This window comes from Neopelma chrysocephalum, unplaced genomic scaffold (genome assembly GCF_003984885.1).
Source record: "Neopelma chrysocephalum unplaced genomic scaffold, ASM398488v2 Primary Assembly neopelma1_23, whole genome shotgun sequence".
NCBI classification, from domain to species: domain Eukaryota; kingdom Metazoa; phylum Chordata; class Aves; order Passeriformes; family Pipridae; genus Neopelma; species Neopelma chrysocephalum.
Window position 1 is genome coordinate 37,518,453 of NW_020897691.1, and position 22,508 is coordinate 37,540,960.

General features: G+C 37.8%; 1 protein-coding gene across 1 annotated transcript in view; it reads left to right on the forward strand.

Annotated features, from left to right (window-relative positions):
- PREP (prolyl endopeptidase) overlaps positions 1 to 22,508 on the forward strand; it is a 95,469-nt gene that overhangs the window by 35,616 nt on the left and 37,345 nt on the right. The window contains exons 8-10 of the mRNA XM_027694115.1: positions 6,657 to 6,848; positions 15,595 to 15,792; positions 18,762 to 18,865. Coding sequence (XP_027549916.1) covers positions 6,657 to 6,848; positions 15,595 to 15,792; positions 18,762 to 18,865 — 494 coding nt within the window. The remainder of the gene's footprint in view (positions 1 to 6,656; positions 6,849 to 15,594; positions 15,793 to 18,761; positions 18,866 to 22,508) is intronic.

Here is a 22,508-nt window from a genome sequence, read left to right on the forward strand (position 1 = left end):
CTAACTGGACATGAAGTTTATAAATAGTATTCATAATGAAGTTATTTTTTAGTTTAGGTATTTGTGCTTTTCTTTGTGTATATTAGAGAAGTCTGTTCTTGAACAGGCGGCAATCACAAGTATTGAGGCCATGCTACTGAGAATGCAGCTGCGTTGGGCAGGGCACGTCTCCAGGATGAAGGACCACCGCCTCCCTAAGATCCTGCTTTATGGTGAACTTGCCTCTGGCTGCCGCAAGAGAGGAGCCCCGAAGAAAAGATACAAGGACTCCCTAAAGCAACAACTCAGCCTTGGGCATATTGATCACCATAACTGGTCTACTCTGGCCTCCAATCAGGAGGCCTGGAGTCACACCATCTATAACGCTGCTGATGCTTTTGAGAAAGCACGCAGGATCACCCTTGAGGAGAAAAGACAACGCAGAAAGAATCGTGCCTTGCAGAATATACCATCTAAGGAGTCTTTCTGCTGTGCCTTTTGCAACCGGACTTGCCTTTCTCGTATTGGCCTTTTTAGCCACCAACGCGCTTGCAAGAAACGTGGGTAGAGCCCTTCCCAAATCTTCGTTCGCGAAGCCTAGCCATGATTAGATAAGTGTGGTGTGAGAGAGAGATTACCTTTGATGCCTGTTCTTTTGTTGCTGTGTTCTTCTACCTGAGGACATAAGCTATAACTCTCTCAAAACAAAGCATATTCTCTCGTCCTGTCTTTTGAGTGATTATCCCAATGGAGGTAAAATAGAAGCCTTGAAACTGATTGAGAAATGTCTGCCCATAAAAGTGCTTGATTTGTTTTTTCTGGATTAATCTTTGATTGGCATGTCTGAACTTATTTAACTCAAAGGAATAAATAATGCCTGTTTCCATTTATTTATTTTTTAGATGGCAAATACATTAACTTTGCATGCTCATTGAGTAGCTGTCATCCATTATCTGCAACTTGAGTGGTACTGAGAGCCCTCTCAATACAAACCCAATGAACTCACGTTCCTTTCAGGGACATCTTAATATCTCCTCTCCAGTCTTCCCCCCTTCAGACCTTCGTAAGTGAAGTCAGGTCCCAAGAGATAAAGAGATCTGGCTTTCAAAGAGAGTCCAAATTGTTTGAAAATCTCTCTTGCCCTTTCGAGACCAGAGTGAGACACTTAATTAAACATTTGTGGCTTTGAAGAAGAAAGAGGGGAAAAAAAAACCCTGAGTTCTTTCACATAGTTGCCTGGCTCAGACCAAAAGCTTGAGAGCAAGCTGAGTATTGCATGATTTTAAAAGAAGTTAGATTCTGATGTGGAAGTAGATGTCGGAATGAAGGGCTTTCCTTTGCCATTCAGTTCCCAGAATATGTTATGAATGTACCATGAGGGCCCTGAAACAGTCTCTTTCAATTTGAAGCATGCTGTGTACCATGAGATTATATGTCCTCTATTGAACAGAAAAACTAGTTTGGATTAGTACTGTGACAAACTCCAAAGTAAATGCCCAGTTTTCAAAATCTCCTCTTGTAGAGAATACTTTGAGTGTGCATATCTTAAATAAGTCTGATAGATCTAACTTGCTTTAGTGAGCCAGTATTCAGCAATGAAAATATGCAGCTCTCTGATGTGATGAGAAATACAGTGAGAGTGAATTGTGGCCCAGTGACATGCAGCAGTTGAACATTGCCTGTTAAGCTGTATAGGATAAATCTAGGAAAGCAAAAGAGAAAATGCAAATGAGAGGATACTAAAAGGAGATGTGACTACTAGACAAAATTTAAATTACACCATGAGATTTGTGCTGGGGATTTTTTCCCCTGTGATGGAAGGCTTTATGTATCCTGTGATTAAGGTTTGCAGACATGGAATATACCTCTAGCAAGTGAAAGAATTTTTCAGTTAGTAATTGACAGCCCAAGTGCAAAAGATATTTCTCTGCTATAGCAAACTTAACGTGTCTATATATATACACACATGTATTATAAATTTTAAACCTTTTTAAATATACTATAGGCTATATAGATTAGTTGATATTGGAAAATGGAATCTCTAAAGGATGCAGAGGATTCTTTAAGAAAATAAAATTTGGTGTTTAAGAGCTGTTTCTTCAGTGAGAAACATAAAAAGCAGAAATTATGAGAAAATGAGTGGCTTTAATCCACTTTCCTGAGACTGAGAAAAAAATAATAATCCACTAGCAGGGATGACTTGTACAACTGGAGTGGAGCTGGGGCTGTTCAGTCTGGAGAAGAGATAGCTCCAGGGTGACCTAGTTGTGGCCTTCCAGTACCTAAAGGGGGCCTGCAAGAGAGATGAAGAGGGACTTTTTACAGGGGCACGTGTGATGGGACAAGGGAGAATGGCCTTAAACTGAAAGAGGGCAGGTTTAGATTAGATATTAGGAAGAAATTCCTTACTGTGAGGGTGGTGAAACACTGTAATAGGTTGCCTAGAGAGATTGTAGATGCCCCATCCCTGGAGGTGTTCGAGTCCAGGTTGGATGGGGCTTTTAGCAACTTCATCTGGTAGGTGTCCCTGTCCATGGCAGGAAGGTTGGAACTAGACAACTTTTAAGATCCCTTCCAACCCAAACCACTTTATGATTCTATGAAAATCTAAGAGTTGAAAAATCGGGATCTTTCCTTGAGTAGAAGTTTATCTGCTTAATGCATGTACCACAATGAAACGTGGTATGGCTTTTTTAGTTAGAAAGCCTTCCTATTGTTATGAGCCAAACCTCTTCATTCATTTTCTGAGCATTCTCAGCACGGACTGATTTCTAGAAAAACTGTCTTGCAAAAAATAAAAATGACAAGTCAGAATGGAATATAAATTTATGGAGATGAACATTTATATCTTCACCTGATAATTTTGACTGCTAGAGTATATGAAAAAAGCCAAATGCCAATGTTTACCTTTTCAAAACTTTTTTTCACAATGTCAGATAGCCCTACTTGATTACTAAGCCCTGTCTCTCCAGCAAGCACAGTCAAGAGGTTATTTGCCATGAATTGATTATTTGGCCTTTCCATGAAACATGAAATATGGAAGGAAGTATCGAGAACATTTTGTGAACTGATGATCAGTGACTCTCAGCTGCTTTATCCTTTTTGTCTAAAGACCGTTGGTAACAGACTCTGTGATCATTCATGCTGTTATCAGTTTGTTCACATTAGCTTTTCCTTCTCCTGTAGCTGTCATCATTCACTTACAGACCTGCTTCATCACACAGAGCTCTCAGCAAACCGGTGAATCTTTTACTATGTTCAGAGACCAGTACAAGATTGAGGGCTTATTCTGTGATGCTTACTGATACAATTTCCCTTGTGATCTTCTGTGGATCCAAAATTTAAAAAAAAAAATTCTATCTGTTCACTGAATGTTTCTTTTGTCCTTTGCAGAAGGACTAGCTCTGTAAGATTATGATTTTCTGTTGTGTGGTATGGCTTTATTGTCCACTGAATAAAGATTATAGGTCTTCTACCTGCAGTTCCTCTTCTACTGCAATTATTTGATGATGGATAACTGGCTGGTATAAGGTATAGAGGCAAAACCATCTGTATATCTGTATGTTTTCAGCAATGTGTTTTAATGTAAGGGCTGGCAGGGGAATGGATTAGGTTATAGCAGCAGCATACAGTAAACTGTCATGCTTTTCTTATATATAATAAATCTGTCTTGTTGTAACCTTATGTGGATTAAACTTCAGTGGTTCAGGTGTTAAGAACAGCCTGGACTACAAATGCCACTTCTCAGTGACTCTTCTCAAAGATTCATGTTCTCAGAGGGCTGCTGGTTAAACCTGTAAATGTCTTATCAAGATCTAGTTCTTCAATTCCTCCCTCCCCTCCTTTCTTTTAACAAAGAATGAACTGAGTGCCCATCCTTCACCTTGTTTTTTGAGTACTTTTTGAAGTCATAAGTTATAGATATACTGTTCTTTTTGTTACTGAGAGTGCTTGACGGGGGGCAGAGCCATGGTAGTGAGCTGCATGGGCCTGCCCCTTCCTTGTGCTGCCACTGGAATAACCTGGGGATAAATGATGTGTGTGTCCCCATCAGTTTTCAGCCATATTAGTGACCAGTGAACTGACTGTGTTTGTCACCAGGTTGTTATTCCTAGCCCAGAAGAGAGAGCTAAGCAAGAGAATCTAAGGCAATGCTAGAATATCCCTTTCAGTCACAGCCACAACTAGGTCACCTGGAACTAGCCATAAAGAAGCATCCTCTTACGTCTGATATCTGTGTCATTACAAAGGGTTTCTTCCTCTCACTGGAAAACTACAGCACATACTCTGTACAGTAATGTACCTGATGTAATTGTCTCTTTCAGCTCCCTGTAGTTGCCTCTTTACTGCCTCTGATCTCAGATTAGGTACTGGCTTATTTAACCACTTCAGTGAGACAGTGGTTTAGAGGTAATTCATCTGCAATATTTGTCTTCTAAGGACTATATCACATCCACTTTAATAAGATGAATGCTTTTATTTTTGTATAATAACAACTAAGTGTACCCCTTTAGAACATCAACCCTCTTGCTTTTTTACTAGCTGTTCATTTGAGAGTGGATGAGTGAGTTGCAAGGAAGCTATGTAAATCCCTAATATCACATTATTGTCCTTTTTCTTCATGGAATCCAAGTCCTGTTGCACTTATGGAGACTACAACTATTGTGAACATTTAGCATTAAAAAAGTGGGTTTTTTCAACAGTCTGGTGATTCCTTCTTATGAAGTCTTGTTCTTTAGTAGGACGGTTTCTTTGTTAGATACTGAAATACAAATGTTCCAGTATTGTTATGGTGTTACACTGCAGTTAGTGTTTTTATTTACTAAAATGTTTGTGCATGAGACTTGGGATCTTAAAACAGTTTCACTGGTGTTTATTAGAGTTCACTGTAGGTTGGATTTTCTTTGTTTTACTAGGCATCAAAGAAGGTTTTCTCTGTAGAACTCACAGGAACTGGAGTGACTTAGCAGGATTTTTCTTCAAGATCAAATCTCTTAAGAAGGGCAAAACTTTGGACCTCACAGCAAAAATCAAGGTTTAACAGGCAATGTATTCATTCAGAGACAGGATACTAAGTTTGTATTACAGCAGTATACAAAGTAGAATTTAATTGGCTAATCGATCACTTTGCATGAAGAGACAGGGAAGTTTTTCTTAAACCAAAATGGCAATTAAGAGATATGAACTTTATGAATGTACCAGGCCTAATTATACTCTGTTATTACATCTAATGGGTTTAAAATTACCTTAGTCATCTCACTGCTTCCTCAATTATTCTTTCCTTTTTTTAAAGTTACAGTAGTTACAGCTCAACTGTGATCTACTTTCGTTATTCTGCTCAGCTTTTAATATTATAAAATAAGCTGAAATGCTTTTTATTGATGCAAACATTGCGTTATAGAGTTTCACGAACAGATTTATAAACACTTTATTTGTTTATACTTAAAAGCAAAGACCCGACCTTTAGTTTTGGGAAAGAGGCAGACAGTGCACCAAATGTTATTTTAAGATATAAGTACATATCAACAGGAGTTGATCAATTTAAGATATCATATATCAGTAAGGGGTTTGATTTTTCAGCACAGCTATTTCTGATACTTAGTTTGGATGATAGACTGTGTTGTGGATATAACAAATATATTGCATATCTTATCTAGTCCTGCTGCTTTTCCTTTCTACTAGCCTTTTGACCTATTACAAAACAATAAAATGTGAATAAAAAGTAGTGAAGTCTTAAAATCCCAACTCCCGGTTGAGTCAATGCTATTCACTCTGTATCACAGTCTGAAACTGAGGCAATTCATGTATGAGAGAACTCCACTTCTGTTCCTGAGTGTGATATTCTAGAGGGTTGGTAGGGAGAGTGCACTTTCACTCTTGAAAAACCCAAATGTTAACATTTTAGCTAACTGTGGTTGTCCTTATAGTAGTGACAAGCTTCTGCAGAACAACATTTCAGGAATGTTGTTTCTTGAGTTGAAAGGGAAATTCCTTGTGTTGAAGTTTATTGTACTCATTCAAATAGCATCGTTTCTATTCTGTGGGAAGTTCTGGGCTTTTAAGAAGAATGGAATACTTTCCATTCAAAGTTGGGTTTTTTCCAGAAAGAAAAAAACAACCCAGCAACATTTCTTTATAATTATATAGTAATTTTAGAAAAGCTATTTGAAATAAAATGGAGCTTGAAAGCTTAGTGCAACCTTTTGACTCAGCTGTGACTCTTCATTCTAAGAAGTCTGGAGAAGTGGGGACTTGTGAGCTCCATTGACAAGAACCTGATGTGCTCAAAGGCATTGGCTTCACGGCAGTCAGTGTGGTAGAAGCACTTCTGTAGCAAACATCTGAGCTTTCCAGCAGCCCCTTAGGAAAGCTGGTAAAACGCTAGCCATAATCCTGTCAGTATTCTGCATGTATTTCCCTAGAAATTCCTCAAAACCAGTTATGTTAACATGTCCATGAACTGGCATTTTTCCACTGCAGCCTATCAATCTGGAGAATTCTTGGGAAGTTCTTAATACTTAGTAGACATTTTGGCCTTTCCATAGCTGTACTGCTTCTAGTCACTGCTGTTGTTCAAGAAAGAACCTATAACAATTGTCAGGAAGGCCTTGCCCTCAGGTGTTAAAACGTTTTGTTTCAGGAGATGAAGAATTTATATTCTATGTTTTATCTTTCAGGAATTCTTCACTGGGTGAAACTGATAGATAACTTTGAGGCTGAGTATGAGTATGTCACCAATGAAGGAACAGTGTTCACTTTCAAGACAAACCGCCATTCTCCAAATTACCAATTAATCAACATTGACTTCAGTGATCCAGAGGAATCCAAATGGAAAGTTCTCGTCCCTGAACATGAAAAAGATGTTCTAGGTAAGAGTTCAAGTCAATTTAAAGACTTCCTATTCTGCTTTTTTCAAATTAATTCAGTAATTAGTCTATTGAATTATCTTTTACAGACCTTCTTAATTTTTTCCCGTGTTTAAACTTTGTATAGGATTTGCAATTAAAAGGTTTCCTGAGATACAAGGCATTTAGAATCACAGAATATGCTGAATTAGAAGAGACCCACAAGGATCATCGAGTCCAGTCCTTAGCCCTGCACAGGAGCATCCCCAAGAGTCACACCATGACTCCGAGAGTATTAGCCAAATGCTTCTTGAACTCTGTCAGGCTTGGTAACCACTTCCCTGAGGAGCCTGTTCAAGTACCCAACCACTCTCTGGGTGAAGAACCTTTTTCTAATATCCAACCTAAACCACCCCTGACACAACTTCAGGCCATTCCCTTGTGTCCTGTCACTGGTCACCACAGAGAAGAGATCAGTGCCTGCTCCTCCTTTTCCCTTCACAAGGAAGTTGTAACTGCAATGAGGTCTCCCCTCAGTCTCCTCTTCTCCAGGCTGAACACACCAAGTGATCTCAGCCGCTCCTCATACGGCTTCCCCTCAAGGCCCTTCATCATCTTCATTGCCCTCCTTTGGACACTTTCTAATAGCTTAATATCTTTCTTATATCGTGGTGCCCAAAACTGCACATAATATTAAAGGTGAGGCTGCACCAGTGCAGAGCAGAGCGGGACAATCCCCTCCCTCAACTGCCTGGTGATGCTTTGCCTGTTGCCCCCCAGGACACAGTTGGCCCTCCTGGCTGCCAGAATCAGTCTTTCTCTCCTTCTCTCTCTCTTACGTCCTGTGTGGCCATAGTGAAGTTGCTTCATCTGTCCTTGGTTTAATTCTGTGTTTGTAGGAAATGAGGGGAAAGTATTTTCCTGCTTTATGTCAGTGTAATAAATGTTTACTAGACAGTCAGAGATTACAACAAGAGGGACTTTGTAAACAGAAAGAAGGAAAAGAGCAAATCTGGCAGTAGTGTAGCAGACTTTGAACAAAATTGGTCAGAATTTGAGACAGGATTTTTTGTTGTTCCTGGAATAAGAGGAGTAAACAATACTTCAAAAAAAAGCCTCAGGAAAGTTGAAGGGCATGGAGGTCTCTTAAGTGTAAAAGCAAGTTCAAAGCATAAATCTTTGGTTTTGATAAAATTTTAAAAAAGGTGTGTTTTTTTAATGCCATCATTTTGCAGAAAGTTCTATGAAAGCTAGAATTAGTTTCAGGTAATGCAGAAAAACCTCTTCTGAGCTGTTTTTTGACAGATGCTTAGTGTACATGTTTGTAGTTTGTTCTCCATACAGTACAAGATACAATTATGATTTATCTGACCAATATTAGTTATTCAAAAATACACTCCTTTTTTATTAATAATTTTTTATACAAATTCCTTCATGTTTGCTACTTTTCCAGTGAAGACTTGCTTTGTAGAATGAGTAGAATTCTCTTTGTGTATATGATTTGATATGTGTATATACAGTAATGTCTGTCTTTCCTCACTAAGACAAACCAACAGGCATTCAGCTCTTAAACACTTGAAAGCAAACATAATCTATCATATAAAACCAACTTAGTGACTTTCAGGAGTCTGTTGTGTGTCATTAATCTTCTACTGTATTTGAATGTGAAACCAGAGGAGGCAGTCATACGTCCACTTCTCTCTCTAGCTTTTTGGAGTGGTATGTAAAGGAATTGGATTAACTAACAATTGAAAGTGTCTCCATAAGAAGATGAGTTTTAAGTAGATCTTAGTAGATTTATAGTAGATCTTACAGGAAAGTAAGTTTGAATTGTTCGGTTGCTTCTTTGTGGTGAACAAAGGATTGCTGTATCCTTAGCACCAAGATATGGGAGTTTTGTCACCTTCAGGAAGCTGTTGTCCTGAATAAACAAAAAAACCCCACTCCTTCACTTGATGAAGTCAGTAAGCAAGCCAGTCTCCACGTCATCCTTTTTGAATCATTCTAAGATTTGATAAGGAAGACATAATTATAGTAAAGACAGTTAATAATTCATTGTCTTGAAAACCTTGTAGTCAAGTGAATTTGATTTTGTGTGATCCAGAGATGACAATGTGAACACCTTCTGCAGAAGCTAGGACAACAGTGATTCAAAGGGTAAACGAGTATTGCTACTTTTCCGGTTGTACATATGTGTGGAAGTGATTCCTTAACAAGATGTAATTTAGCTGTATCAGTATTTTTTTATAAACATTATAGTGATGCCGTAGCTCACAAATATGTTTTACTTGGATATAGTGATCCTTGGCTTAAGTTTCCTGCTCTGGTGTGATCTGCCTGGAAGCCATAGCCTGCTTCATTTCTATGTGTTAACTTAAATTCAATTTCATAAAAGCTGCACTTGCATATATAGAAATAGGTTTATCTATAAATAATAAATTCAGGATTAAGAATTATGAATCCCTGCAAGTGTCCATCAATGGCATAAAGAAATGTTCTACGAAGTATCATAATGCATTCTTAGGAAGATTCTATAGCTAATATAATTTAACCAAGAAATACACATGCCTACTAGGTGGTGTGAATGTCATTTAGTTTTTTCAACATATTCTTTAAGATAGACTTTTTATTGTCTTTGACCTTTTTTTTTCAAGAACTGTTTATAAAGGAGATAATTTGGGAAATACTGGGATAAAAACAAGCACATTACCGCAAAGGGGTTGTACGCACACCTCATTTTACAACTGTCAGCATGAATTTCACACAGAGTTGAGGTAAATTTAGATCTCTACTCTGTAAGCTGAGGGGAAGAAAGAAATGACAGTTATTTTAAAATGAAATTGAAGAGGGCGTCTCAGAATATATTGTAGTGTGATGAGACTCATTTCCTTCCCTTTGGAGTTTGTTTATAAAGAGTTATTTCTAATTTTCAGGGAGTCTGAAATAAAACCATAAGAGAGATTCACATCTAGCAGTGAACTTATGCTTTAAGTGACCACATAGCTACAAGTAGGTGTGCTGAATTGGTTGAAAGGCAGCTATGAAATGCAGACTGATCATTATAGACACTGCAACCTAAGGCATAGGATAAACCTACTGGTTTTAGAAGGTTAAAGGATTAATTTTGAGAACTGTGACAGCCCCCATCTCCCCACCCCTGCAAAATGCCCCATACTGGTAGAGCAGGGCAACTTGAGAGTAGCAGTTAGTATCCAGCCCTTTACTTGTGACAACGTAAAGAAAAGCAGAATAGACCTCCTGAGTAAGAAGGGCTGAGAAATAAAACAAGTTCATGAACGTGTTGTAGATGTGAGAGTGATCTTGAGCAGTTCCTTGAATCTCAATTCACCATTTAACAAGCAGAGGCAAAGCTAGCAATTGCTCCCTGTACCTCACTGTACCTACACATCTGCACACCTAAACTCAGTGCGTGTAAAATGCTTCCCTTCCCTCAGCTAGAATGTGCACTCCCAAGCAAAAAGTAGTATTTTTCTTCATACCTTTAACCTTCATACCTGCCAGCTAATTCATAAATGGTTAAGAGATGGGGAGGGGAGTTACTGCAACAAGTTAATCTTTTGGCACTGTAGTGAAGACAGGAGGGAATAACCCGATTGATAAACTTCTACTATGAAAGATGGGGAAAAAAGTGTAACAAACTAACTAGAATCTTGCTTAGCTCCAGAATTTCCCACCACCAAAAAGCACCCCCTAAGATCTGGTCAAGTGAAATATAGTCCTTCAGTCACTGAGGACATGGAGAGAAGAGGATATGATCCACATACTTGTTCGTGACTGAAAGTTTTATTCAGCTCCCCTGCTAGGGCTTTTGTGGCTCTGTGCAACTCTTTACCGTGGAAAGCCTGTGTCAGTCATAGATGACTAAAGCCTGTAGGTTATCTAAGGAGGCATTACTGCAGATGTTTGCAGCTTCAGAAGAGCTTTGCCTCTCCCCACTCCGTCTCGCGTTTGTGTGTCTCATACTGAGAGTATATAGGGTATAAAATCTTTGACTTGTTGAAATTGGTTAAGCTTTTCCATGAACTTTAACATGGCAGGCTGTCCCTGAGGATGATGTCTCACAGAGAAGACATATGCTTTATATTGTGAGGGCTTGTCAACATTTAATTACATGTTTCAGAATTATTCATGTTTTATTCTGTAAATTGGTCATGCTTTGCCTTCAAGTCTACTAAGTAACCTTGAGTGGTGATTACAGGTCATTTTAATTGAGATCAGCATAGATACCTGTTAATCTGCAGAGACACTGAAGTTTATGGTCACTGCCTGTGATGACCACAGAAAGCAAAATGCCCTTCCAGGTCTGTCTTGCAGCTACAGCTTTGACAGTCCATTGAAATAGATTATTTGTTGAGTGGACACATAAGCACAGTGTACAGCGAGTAACTCAGCTATACGTGCTGAAGCTCTGTGGTTACCTAGCTCTTCCAGCTTTGTATGTTCTTCTGCATCAGCATTTTAGCCTGCATCTGTCAAAGCATGTTTGTACCTTTGTATGCTTAGCATGCTGTAGCAACTGCTGCAGAAAGATCAGAACTGTTGTTAAGTAATCCATGTTAGTGGCACAGATGTGTGATGTGAGGATTCAACCCTTCTTTTTCCTGAAGCTATTTCAAAAAGTTGTTTGTAGCAACATTGCAGATACCAAGTTAGCGGCATGCCTTTGCTGTTAATGAAAGTTATCAAAATAAACAAGTTTTTGGAAAGTAGCAGTATATGAATTTCTAAAAGGTTGAACTAGAAGTTCTAGAGATGGTTGAGCTGTTTTCTATGCCTTGTTAAGAAGTATAACTCCTCTAACCCAAATTTAGCTGTTGAAGACTTTGATGTAATCTATTGTAGTTATCACAGTGGTCACTGTCATCTTCTGAGAGCAATGGCCAGTACTGAGGATAATCCTTCACACCCCCTTTCATTACTTAGGACTGCCTTCAAGTGTGTTCATCTCTCTCTGATGCCTGAACCAAGAGGCCTAGGTTGGAAAAGACAACTCCTATGTGTTTATTGTTTAGCAACATGAATACTGTGCCACATGGGTATTGTAAGCAGGTGTTTTGATAAATTTAGGTGTAACCAGGAGAATAACTGCTCTATTCATTGGTATTAACTGAAAATAAACTGACCTATACACGGGAGAGATCTCAGATGGTTAGTTTTTTTAAAAAAGTCACTTGTGTGAGTGAAACTGCTCAGCAAGCAATTCTCAATATCCTGAGACAGGATGGTGGTTGAACTGCATTCTAAAAGTGCTTCTTTCTGCCCATTATATATAAAGGGAGCTGACAGCAACAGTGTGGAACTTACCTTTTAGACATAGGAAGTTTGAAAGCACACAGAGGCATGCAGGATGCATCCTGAGCAAAACCAAGGAGGCTGACTGCTAATGCAACAAACTTGACAGTACATGTGGTTCTCAGTGCCAAGCATGGGAATAACAGAGACTCAGCTTGAAGCTTGCAGACAAAAAATAGTTCTTGTTAATAATTCAGCGTTGTTTTAACTTGCTACGTATATAAGTGTTGATTCTTAGTGTCGTCTTCTGCTCTTTCAAGTCTGCTTCAGTGTTTTGCTCTGTTTTGATTTTTTGCATTTCTTTGTATCTTCCATGACTGTAAGTTTTGGAGACAGTTAGCAATGCATGAAAACCAGCTATAATACAGGTACTATACACAGAAGCTGTATTCTTAAATCTCAAGGACTGTTTTACGTCGTTGTCTTGTCTGTTGTCTTCACTTTGCTGAGAGCATGTAATTTGTAAACCAGAAAGGTGATGGAGAGTTAATATTGCTGGTTCCTAGACAAGTTCTTCAGTGACAGGAATCTCCACATAAGCCAGCAGCCCTACTCCTGGGCAATTGAATGTTTTTAATAAAAAGAGTAATATCTCTTCACAATATGTAAGTCGAAGTAATAATGTACTTCAGCTTTTAATGAAAACATGCATTAAACTGAAATGCTCCATCAAATGACTAGTGAGGAATTAAGGGGTCATATGTATAATATATATTATGTACATTTGAAGTTGATCTGAGAGTGTCTATAATCCATTTTGTGAAAATTTTGTCAAGAAATACCAATGGAATTCATGGGATCTCATACTTATCGCAGAGCCATTAATTCTGCAAGCAAAAAAGGTGTATTACTGTCAGGATGCTAACTTTTTGATGCATGTTTTATGTTAATAAACCACTTATACATATAAATTTTGGCAGATTTGTGCAGTGACAATATAACAAGTATTTTAAATTACTGCATATTTTCCTTCATGCAGCCAAGAATGATTTAGTATTTCAAAATATGTAATTGAATAAAACTATTTACTTACAAAGTTTATTATGTTCTCCAACTTCACTTAAGAAATTTTACCCACTTTAGGGTTAAAATTACGCATCAATCACTAATTTATAAACAGTGTTATGGTATGCCATATCTTATTATTTCAGGCCATGGCTTCATGGTTGAAATTTCAATTAGTGTTGTTCTCTGGGGCTTTGGTTAGAAAATTCCAAAATTTAGACTAGAAACTCATGAGGCAGTTAGAAAGTTTGAGAGTAAAAAAATATCAGTGGTGGTGTATGGGAAGAGAGGAGTAGTATAGCTTTATTTAGGTATTTATGAAACATAAATTCGTATGTCTAAGAAGTTAGACAAGTATTAAATTTCACTGGTCCTTCAGAAACAAGATAAAAGGAAAGTAGACTGTCGAGCTATTAGGATTTGAAGGTCATAGAGCTCTAGGGGGCCATGACAGACCTGAACTCTATAAGAAAGCTACTTGTGACAGAATAATGAGTTTTGACCTTCAATTCAGAAAAAAACCCCAACTTGTTAACCCTAATGGAAGTGGCACACGATACGACTTTGAACTTTTGTTCTGGAACCTGAATATGCAAAGATGCATTTATAAGACTGTCTTCAGTACAACTCTGTGAATTCAAATTATTTGGGTTTATAGGACTTTGAGGAAACTGGAAAGAGCTGTTAAAATGTGAATAACATAAAATGGTGTAAAACTGAAATTCAGTCAATATTGACATGTTTCTGTTTTGGTTTTGATGTTTCTTCCTCCAAAGTTGGCATTTTAAACTCTGCATCTCACAGTGCTAGTTTGGCATTACAGTGTGCCCCAGTCAGTCCTACCTGAGTTTTCTTTCTCATTTGGTTCCATGTCCTCATTTTTTGCTTCCAGCAGATAAGAAAAGACTTTGTCCAGCGCTGGTACCTTGCCCATGATTTAGAGTTCCAGTCTGACTTGTCAGGGAAGAAGTTGCACATACATACTTGAAAGAGAATAAGAATCACCTCCTTACCTAGTCCTACAAACAAACAAAAAAATGCACCTCATTACCTTCTTCAGGATGTTTTTTCTTAACTTTTAACCTTGTTGGTGTTTTTTCTTGTTTGTATTTGATTTGTGAGTTAAGGAGAAGAAGTTGAAATACTTTTGTTGCAAAGTAGTTTCTTAAATGACAGAAATACTGAGTGAGATTGAAAGGTTTCAGACTTTTTCTTGCTTGCATGAGTAAATAGATTTGTCATTAAAGAGTAAAGCCAGCGGCACAGAAGACAGGAGTGAATATGTTACGTGATATATTCTGGGTGAGCTGGAGCTCTGAAGAGTTTCTGCACTTCACACCACACTTCTCTAATCATGGCTAGGCTTCGTGAACGAAGATTTGGGAAGGGCACTACCCATGTTTGTTGCAAGCGCGTTGGTGGCTAAAAAGGCCAATACAAGATAGAGATGTCCGGTTGCAAAAGGCACAGCAGAAAGACTCCTTAGGTTGTAACTTCACAGGATACAAAGCTGGAGATTGAAGCGAGATAGTCAGTAGGACTACAGAGATTTTTTTTAGAAATTACCAGCCCAGATTTTTTATTGTAATTAAAAAAATTAACATACCATGAAGAAAAAGTTCACATATCTCTAGTAACTGTTCTGAGGAACAAACTCAGAATGTGACAGTTCTGCTGTCTTCTGTGAAGCAGAAGCTCTCATTCCTGCACAGCTGCACAGACAAAGTGGGCAGGTCTGCACGAGCCCAGGACTGCCAGGAGAGGCATAAAGGCAATGAAGGTCTGCAGAGTTATTTGTTTCTGGGTCCTTTTGGTGGATTGAGTTCACTGTGCTGCATCCTTCTCCTCCTATTTTACAGTCTCAAGAATAATGTTTAGCAACATTAGCTCCTTGAATAAGCATGTGGGGTATTTTTAATGGCCTGTTGAGAGTATCATCCCAGAATAGCCCTTTTCTTACACCCAGTAGAGCTTACTTACAAGAATAGCCTCCTGATTACTTAAGCAGTAAAACCAAGACAAATAGTAACCTTTAGGTTCTATACTTCAATGCAATATAGGATCACATGTATTTTCATTAGTTTAGTTTGAGTATAAATCATAATGATTGTTTTGATTTTCATGAATTTCCATAAGTATTGCTGGAAAAGATAAATGTTTTGCTTGGGTTTTGCATTGAAATATGTGATATTTAAGAGCAGTATTGATCTATAAGCATCCCAAATGCATAAGCATATTGATTAGGCAATTCTTTATTCCTTTGTCTGCATAAATTAGCTTCAAGTGGCATGGTTAGTGCATTTCCAGAGAATGTCAGACTTGATTTTGGGTTCACTTTTTTGTTTCAGAAGGCAGGTGACTTACAAAGATTTAAGAGTTCTGATTGTTTGCTTTCTTACATTTTTTTAATTGTATTTTCTGTGGCTTTATTTTTCTTTTCCATGCTGTGCAGAATGGGTTGATTGTGTGAGGTCCAATTTCCTAGTTTTGTGCTATCTGCACGACGTGAAGAATATCTTGCAACTTCATGACCTCGCCACTGGTGCACATCTCAAGACTTTCCCCCTGGAGGTTGGCAGTATTGTGGGATATAGTGGCCGAAAGAAGGACACTGAAATATTCTATCAGTTTACTTCCTTTTTGTCTCCAGGTAAGATATTTTTCTTTCATGTTGTTGTTCTTTTTCCTGTGAACAACATCTGTCTCCTTTTCTGTTGTGTAGTTGTTATTTGGTATGTTTAAGATGCAGATAAAACTGCTTCACCCTTCCCCATGTAGTAAGCAGTGGTTGTGCATTTCAAAATGTACCAGTCCTTCATCCATCAAGCCTAAATAATATGCCTACTAGTATTTTAGAGGCCTGCATTAAGAAATTAGTCAAGATGGACTTGTAGTTGAGATGAAATTGTAGCATTCTCACAACTCTTGCTTCATATAGCAAGATATAAGTTGACAAATTCTGTTGAAGACAATTGTTAATGTATTTAATGTGATTTTTATCAAAATTTTAAAGAACATTAATAAAAGTCACAGAAATTCTTTCTCTAAAAGTTTAGTGATTCATTTATGCATAGCTCATTAGAGCAACCTTACTATGTGTCCTTACAGCACTTGCTGTTGTTGGATTGCTGTAGAAATCTTCCTTCTACAATCCTGCAAAGCCAGAGCTGTCCAAAGCATTATGTAACACATGTGTGGCACACCAATAAATATTCTAGAATTCTGCATGGGAAGGGAGTTTCTACACTATAGTCTAGCTAGTATACGACAAGAAAATGTGTTTGCTGTTCACTCTTTTTAATTCCTCTTCTTCAATAGCTAATGAAAGAGAGGATTCAAATATGGAGGGGGAGATGGGCTTCAGGATCTTTATCTTCTTCCAAGGTTGGGAATCATAAGATGATCAAAAATGTTCTTATAGTATCTGACATATGTTTTTGCTCTGTTTCAGTTAGGGCACAGCAACATTACATTGCAAAATGGCCATATAACAGTTTTGATAGGTTTGCTGGTTTTGCTAGAAAGGATCATGTGAAATTATCAAAATTATCTTTCAAGCTTAGCAGATAAGAAGTGTGATGAATTTCCTATTATCTTACTGTTTACATAACCAGGAATAAGATACATTATGTTTTCAGTTTGTCTTTTAAACAACATTCAGATCATTGCAGCTGGACAGTAGCTTGACACTCTTGCATTTACTTCCTACTTCATGCAGCTTGATGGTTCAGATAGTTCACCTGCTCACGTCCTGCCTCGTGGGCCAGTCTTACAAGCCTCTACTGTTCATTTCAGCTGAGCCAGTAGAGTTTCTGTGGCTGCTAAACGCGTAGGGGAAGAGCCCAGAGATCTGTTTGAGCCCGTGGGTTGCCAACCAGTCAGCAATGGCTGCTCTCACTGCCTGCTGGTTGCTTAGGCAGAATTTTTTTCTCCTTTTGATTCATTTGCTTAGCATCTACAAAGAATTTGCCATGGCATAACTGTTAACTGGGGCAGAGTGACCTGGAACCTAGAATTAAAATGGAAGGTAAAAAATGGAGGTAGACTGTATGGGAATAAGGAACGGGTGAGGAAAGCAGAGCAGAGAGGTAATTTTTAGGAAGGTGTATGGATATTTTTTCATTTGCATGCAACCTCCATTCACCCAATCATTGGAATAGTCAGACAAAGGGTATGGGGCTGATCCTTGATTAACCTAGATCTTTCTACTTTACTATTAGAAATCAATACAATTTGCACTTGTACTATTTTTTTTCTAATGAGAAACAAATTAACATACTGGTGTTTAATACCTACAACAAAAATAATAGTAAACATATATATGAAATAATGAATAAAGCAGTTCTAAAACTGTGGATGTTGATACCATAAAAATAATTTTCGTTATTCCCTGAAAAATATGGTTATCCCTGCCGTCCACTCCAATCAGACATTTAGGTGACCACTGTGGTATTTTTATTTATTTAGAAGACCGAAAAAGAATGCAGGCCCCAATATTACAATGTTTCTTGATGTAACTGCTGTGACACTAAAAACAGAAGAAAAGATTCAGTACCAGGGGCTGAATTGCATGTCACTGTAACATTAGGCTGATTGGCTCCTGAAAAGCAGTCTGTGACTGTGCTTTTACTTCATCATATGGTTTGCTAAGATGCAGCTATTCTGCCTGCTCTGTGTGTAATATTTGCCAGTACATTATCCAGCTTGGGCAGCTGCATATATGTCATTTGGCTGCTCTGCCTGTTACTGCCTCCAGTGCTTTGCATTGCACTTTCACATCATTTTCTGGATCCTAATCTTTAAGGGAAACACTGCTTTAATGCTTGTTTGCATCTATCACCCTGATTAGGTTTGCTAGCCATTTTGTGATAAATGAAGAAAAAAAAAGCCCCAGCAGATTAGGGTAGTCCTACTTTTAGTCCACTATTAATTCACCATTATTGAAAAAGCCTTTATCAGTTATTAGAAATGTTGATTTATATTTGTATTCTTTGCCAATCTGTAACTTCCTGATCTTCCACAGTCTATAAAAGCGATTCAATGAAGCAATTCCCTTGTATCAGATACGTTTCCTCATCATTTCATGTTTCAGTATAAATTTTTATAACTGCAACCTCTGTATTAATTACATATGGTTTCCTGAAAGTATCTAAAATGTACACAATACAATATGGCATTATTTCAGTCAAGTCCTGTCCACATTGGTTAGTTTTATTACATTGAGGATCCTAGTAGAGTACTTGTTGCCTTAACTTTTAGTGTTCTTTTCCCTAATATATGTTTCTAATTTTGCAGGGACCAGCTTGCTGTAAAGGAGAAAAACATAGATAATTAACAATCAAGTTTGTTTATATATCATATGTATCTCTAGTGTAGCCATGAATATTAGGGTTTTGTAATATGTTAGCCAGTGTGCAAACATGATAGTTGCACTGTATGGCACGTACTCAAATGTGTTAAATTATATAATAAATGAAAAATGTCTGGACCTACTGTTTTTCACCCTGCCAAGTTACCTTTACCATTCATTCATTACAGCATCACAGTGTGTAAACTGGCATCCTGTTAATGATGGATATATATTAAGTTGATAAACTTGCGCTGTATTCTGTATTTTAGGTATTATATATCACTGTGATCTGACCAAAGAGGAACTGGAGCCAAGAGTTTTCCGAGAGGTGACAGTGAAAGGATTTGATCCTTCGGTTTATCAGACAGTTCAGGTAATGAACATGAACCCTGCTGTCTTGCTCTAATCACTTATGCAAGGGTTTAAATTTGTGCTTGGCTGTGAGTGAGAGGGCTTTGATTAGCTCCTGAATTCAGGTCTACGTGCATGCTGAAGGAATCCCACCAAGTCTTGTTAGAGAAACTGAAAGATGCCACTGTAAGTAACCAGGGCAGACTCAGTACTCCCATCATCTTATATTAGAAGGCAATATGTTCTTTAACTTTTTTTTGCATGTTATGGTGTTCTTTTCATGTTTATGTATTTCTTCCATCAGGGCAACTTGATATGGCTCCCATAGGCAAGTGATAGGGCAAGATTTAAAAGGCAGTGGAAAAATAGAGGAAACTTGGAATAGCCCGTTGTCTTCCCAGCACTTCCGCAGTATTCCGTGGCCCATCATGGGAAGGGACAACAATAGATAAAACACACTTCAGTCTTCACCACTCTTATATAAAAATAGTGATAATTTTTGCCACAGGTTCATGCTATGGATCGCTATTAAGACCTCAAGAAGAAACTGGGAAGAAAGAAGGAAATGTATTGATTCGTTTTTAACTTGTATCAAATATAAAATCTGCCATAGAACTATGAAAGGTCTTACTAGGACAGAAAGTAGAAAAATATCTAGTGATATGAACAAAAATCATATTCATTCATGTTATGTAAGAATTTCCCATTCTGTTCACCTTACCAAGGAGTGCCATAGCACTGTGTTCATTAATGCGTCAGTGCAGTTAGACATGGAGCAACTCACTTTGGTTATCCTAAGAACAGGATTAGACCCTTTCTTGACAATGCTGGGAGGACTAGAACAAGGAGCAAAAGATGAAAGGAGTTTAAAATACATACATATATGTAATTATAATTTCTAATATAAAACTCCATGAAGCAGTTATTATAAAGGTCTAACAATTTTTAGTGTTATTCAGGAAGAATTTCTTCATGGAAAGGATTGTCAAGCATTGGAACAGGCTACCCAGGAAGGTGGTAGAGTACAGTGTTCCTGGAAGTGTTCAAGAAACGACTGGACGTGGCACTTGAGTGCTATGGTCTAATTGACAAGGTGATGATCGATCAAAGGCTGGACTTGATGACCCTGGTGGTCTTTTCCAAGCTTAATGATTCTATGATTCTGTGATTCTGTGTTCAAATTATGTTTTAATTATTTAGGATAGGGGGCCTTCCATTCTATCTGTGTGCTACATAGTACCATGGGATCTGAGTCTGTGGGATATTGCTTCAGTACTTAATAAATAGTAGGTAAGCACTGCATTAATACTCTATTTTAATTATTTCCCAAGGTTCTAATGATTCATTGGGAATCCAGAAATAAAGAATTAAAAGACAAACTGTCCTATATAGCATAGTTTCATGAAAAACATGCCTGCTGCCTTTTGGGATGGCAGGATTGCATGAATGATTTGTAAAAACATCAAAGGCTCAAATTTCCTAAGTGTTTTTCTGCCTTGGTAAGACAAAGGGCCCTGGATTTAAAAGTTTGCGTAAGTGGAGTTAAAATTACAGACATGAATGATCTATGAAGTGTTTCTATGAGATGTGAACATGAAGAGAAATAAGTGAGGGCTTTCCTAGCTAGGTCTAATGTTGTTCAGTAAATTCCTCAGGAATCTAGAGAATAAAGTCTTTGCTGGTAAAGTATTTGGAGTCAACAAAGACTGGCAGATAAATAAGAGTGACAGTAGGTTACTCATTCATAATAGTGTGGACTGCTTGTTAAATGGTTCCATTATAATAATCTGTATTTCAGTACAGCCAAGTAAGACAACTGTGAGCTTGGAGGGTTTTATCTCACTTCAGAGTCTGAAATCAGGTAGGTTGTGTCAGCTGGACTTCCAGAGCTCCCTTTTCAATCCCTGGAAGGCTAAAAGCTGCCTCTGCAGTCACGTAATGAGTCGTGTGGCATAATAATCGCAGGAGTGAACTGGTTTGTCCCGGTGATCCAGTGTCTGTTTCGAGAGTTTTGCTTTGGACTAGCTGTAGTCCTGTCCTGTGAACTGAATTTCCATTATCAGTTGAAGTACTTTTGCTGCATTCCTGGAGTGTGTCTGATACTTGAGTTTCATCCAGGAGGAATCTGGACTGAATACACTGAAGCCTCTTTGCTGTGGGAAGGGAGCGTTGAGGAGACTTGCTTTAGAACCATGCTTTTGTTTTGAGCCGAAATGCTATTGTAGGTGCACCAAAGGCTCAGGCAAGTATCTCAGTTTAGAACTGTGGAGACTCCTTTGGAAGTGCCTATTACACATAATTAAGGTGTATAAGAATTAGCTAAATTTAAGGCCTAGAAAGTTAAGAGAAATTACTTCTGTGGAAAACAATGTAAGCTACAGATTATATGGAACAGGTTCGGGAAAATACAGGGTTCTTCGTGGATAACTTCATTCCACGTATTGTGACTAAAAAAAATTATTCAAAATATACATTTTAAGTAGTCAGTGATCTTTCCACTAAACACAGCTTTGGTAAGGCCCTGATAAAATACTATGCTCTGGTCAGGACCTTTAAGACAGATATGAAACTTCTAGAGAGAGTTCATAGAAATTTGTTGAAATCATAGAATAGGTTGAAAAAGACCTTTTAAGATCATAGAGTCCAACCGTAAACCTAATATTGCCATGTCCATCATTAAATTGTGCCCCTAAGTGCCACATCTGCATGTCTTTTAAAAGCCTTCAGGGATGGTGACTCAACCAAAATAATTAGGGATCTAGAAAAACAGTCATTATATTGTGATGCTTAGCATATTTAATATCTGCAATTTATAGAAGAAATATTAGAGGGTGGATTCATTATTTTCTGTGTAGGATTTTTCATCTGAAGAGTAAGAGTAGAATAGAAGCTTTTTCTTCTATAGACAAAGGTGTAACAGGATCTAGTGCCAAAAGTTAAATAAACTTAGCCTGGAAAAAAGTGAAATTACGTAGAAGATGAACAACAGTGTGACAGCATGGCTTGGAGTCTTTGAAAGGAGATTAGATATTTTTCTTAATATCTTATTTTTAATTTTACCTCTGGCATATGCACAGGGCAGGTTCTCAAAAAACGTAAAGACAGTAGTGTGTGTGCATCAGGTGGTTGTAAACAACCCCATCTGTTCGTCTCTGCATTTCCAGACAGAAATAACAGTGTGGTAGAGGACAGTTTGCTGGAAGTGTTCTTACAGAAAATGTGTTTTTACTGCTTCACTTGATAAATGGACTTTGCAGGATAACTTCAGGGCATAGTAAGCTGAATTAAAGAAAGAAAACTGCATTCTCTTTAGGAAAGAACTTGCTGCAATTATAATACTGCCATCAAACCCAGAAGTATAATAATGCAACACAAATACCCGTATAATTAAAAAAGGGTATAGAAGAGGTCGCTGTGAATTAGAAATAATGTATTTTTCTAGTAAATATAATTTTATAAAATAAATGTCCGGAAAAACAAAATCTCGTTTTGTATTTAAATCAATTACATGCTAAATTAAGGTAAAGTAGAGCAGTAATACAAATAATTCAAGGAGGAAGCATGCTGTTGCTATGGCCTTGTAACCCTTCAGTTTGCAAGGCGCTGGCAGAGCTTCTACACTGGGCTGTAATGGCGTGGAAGTCAGTATCACTGATTCTGATTTT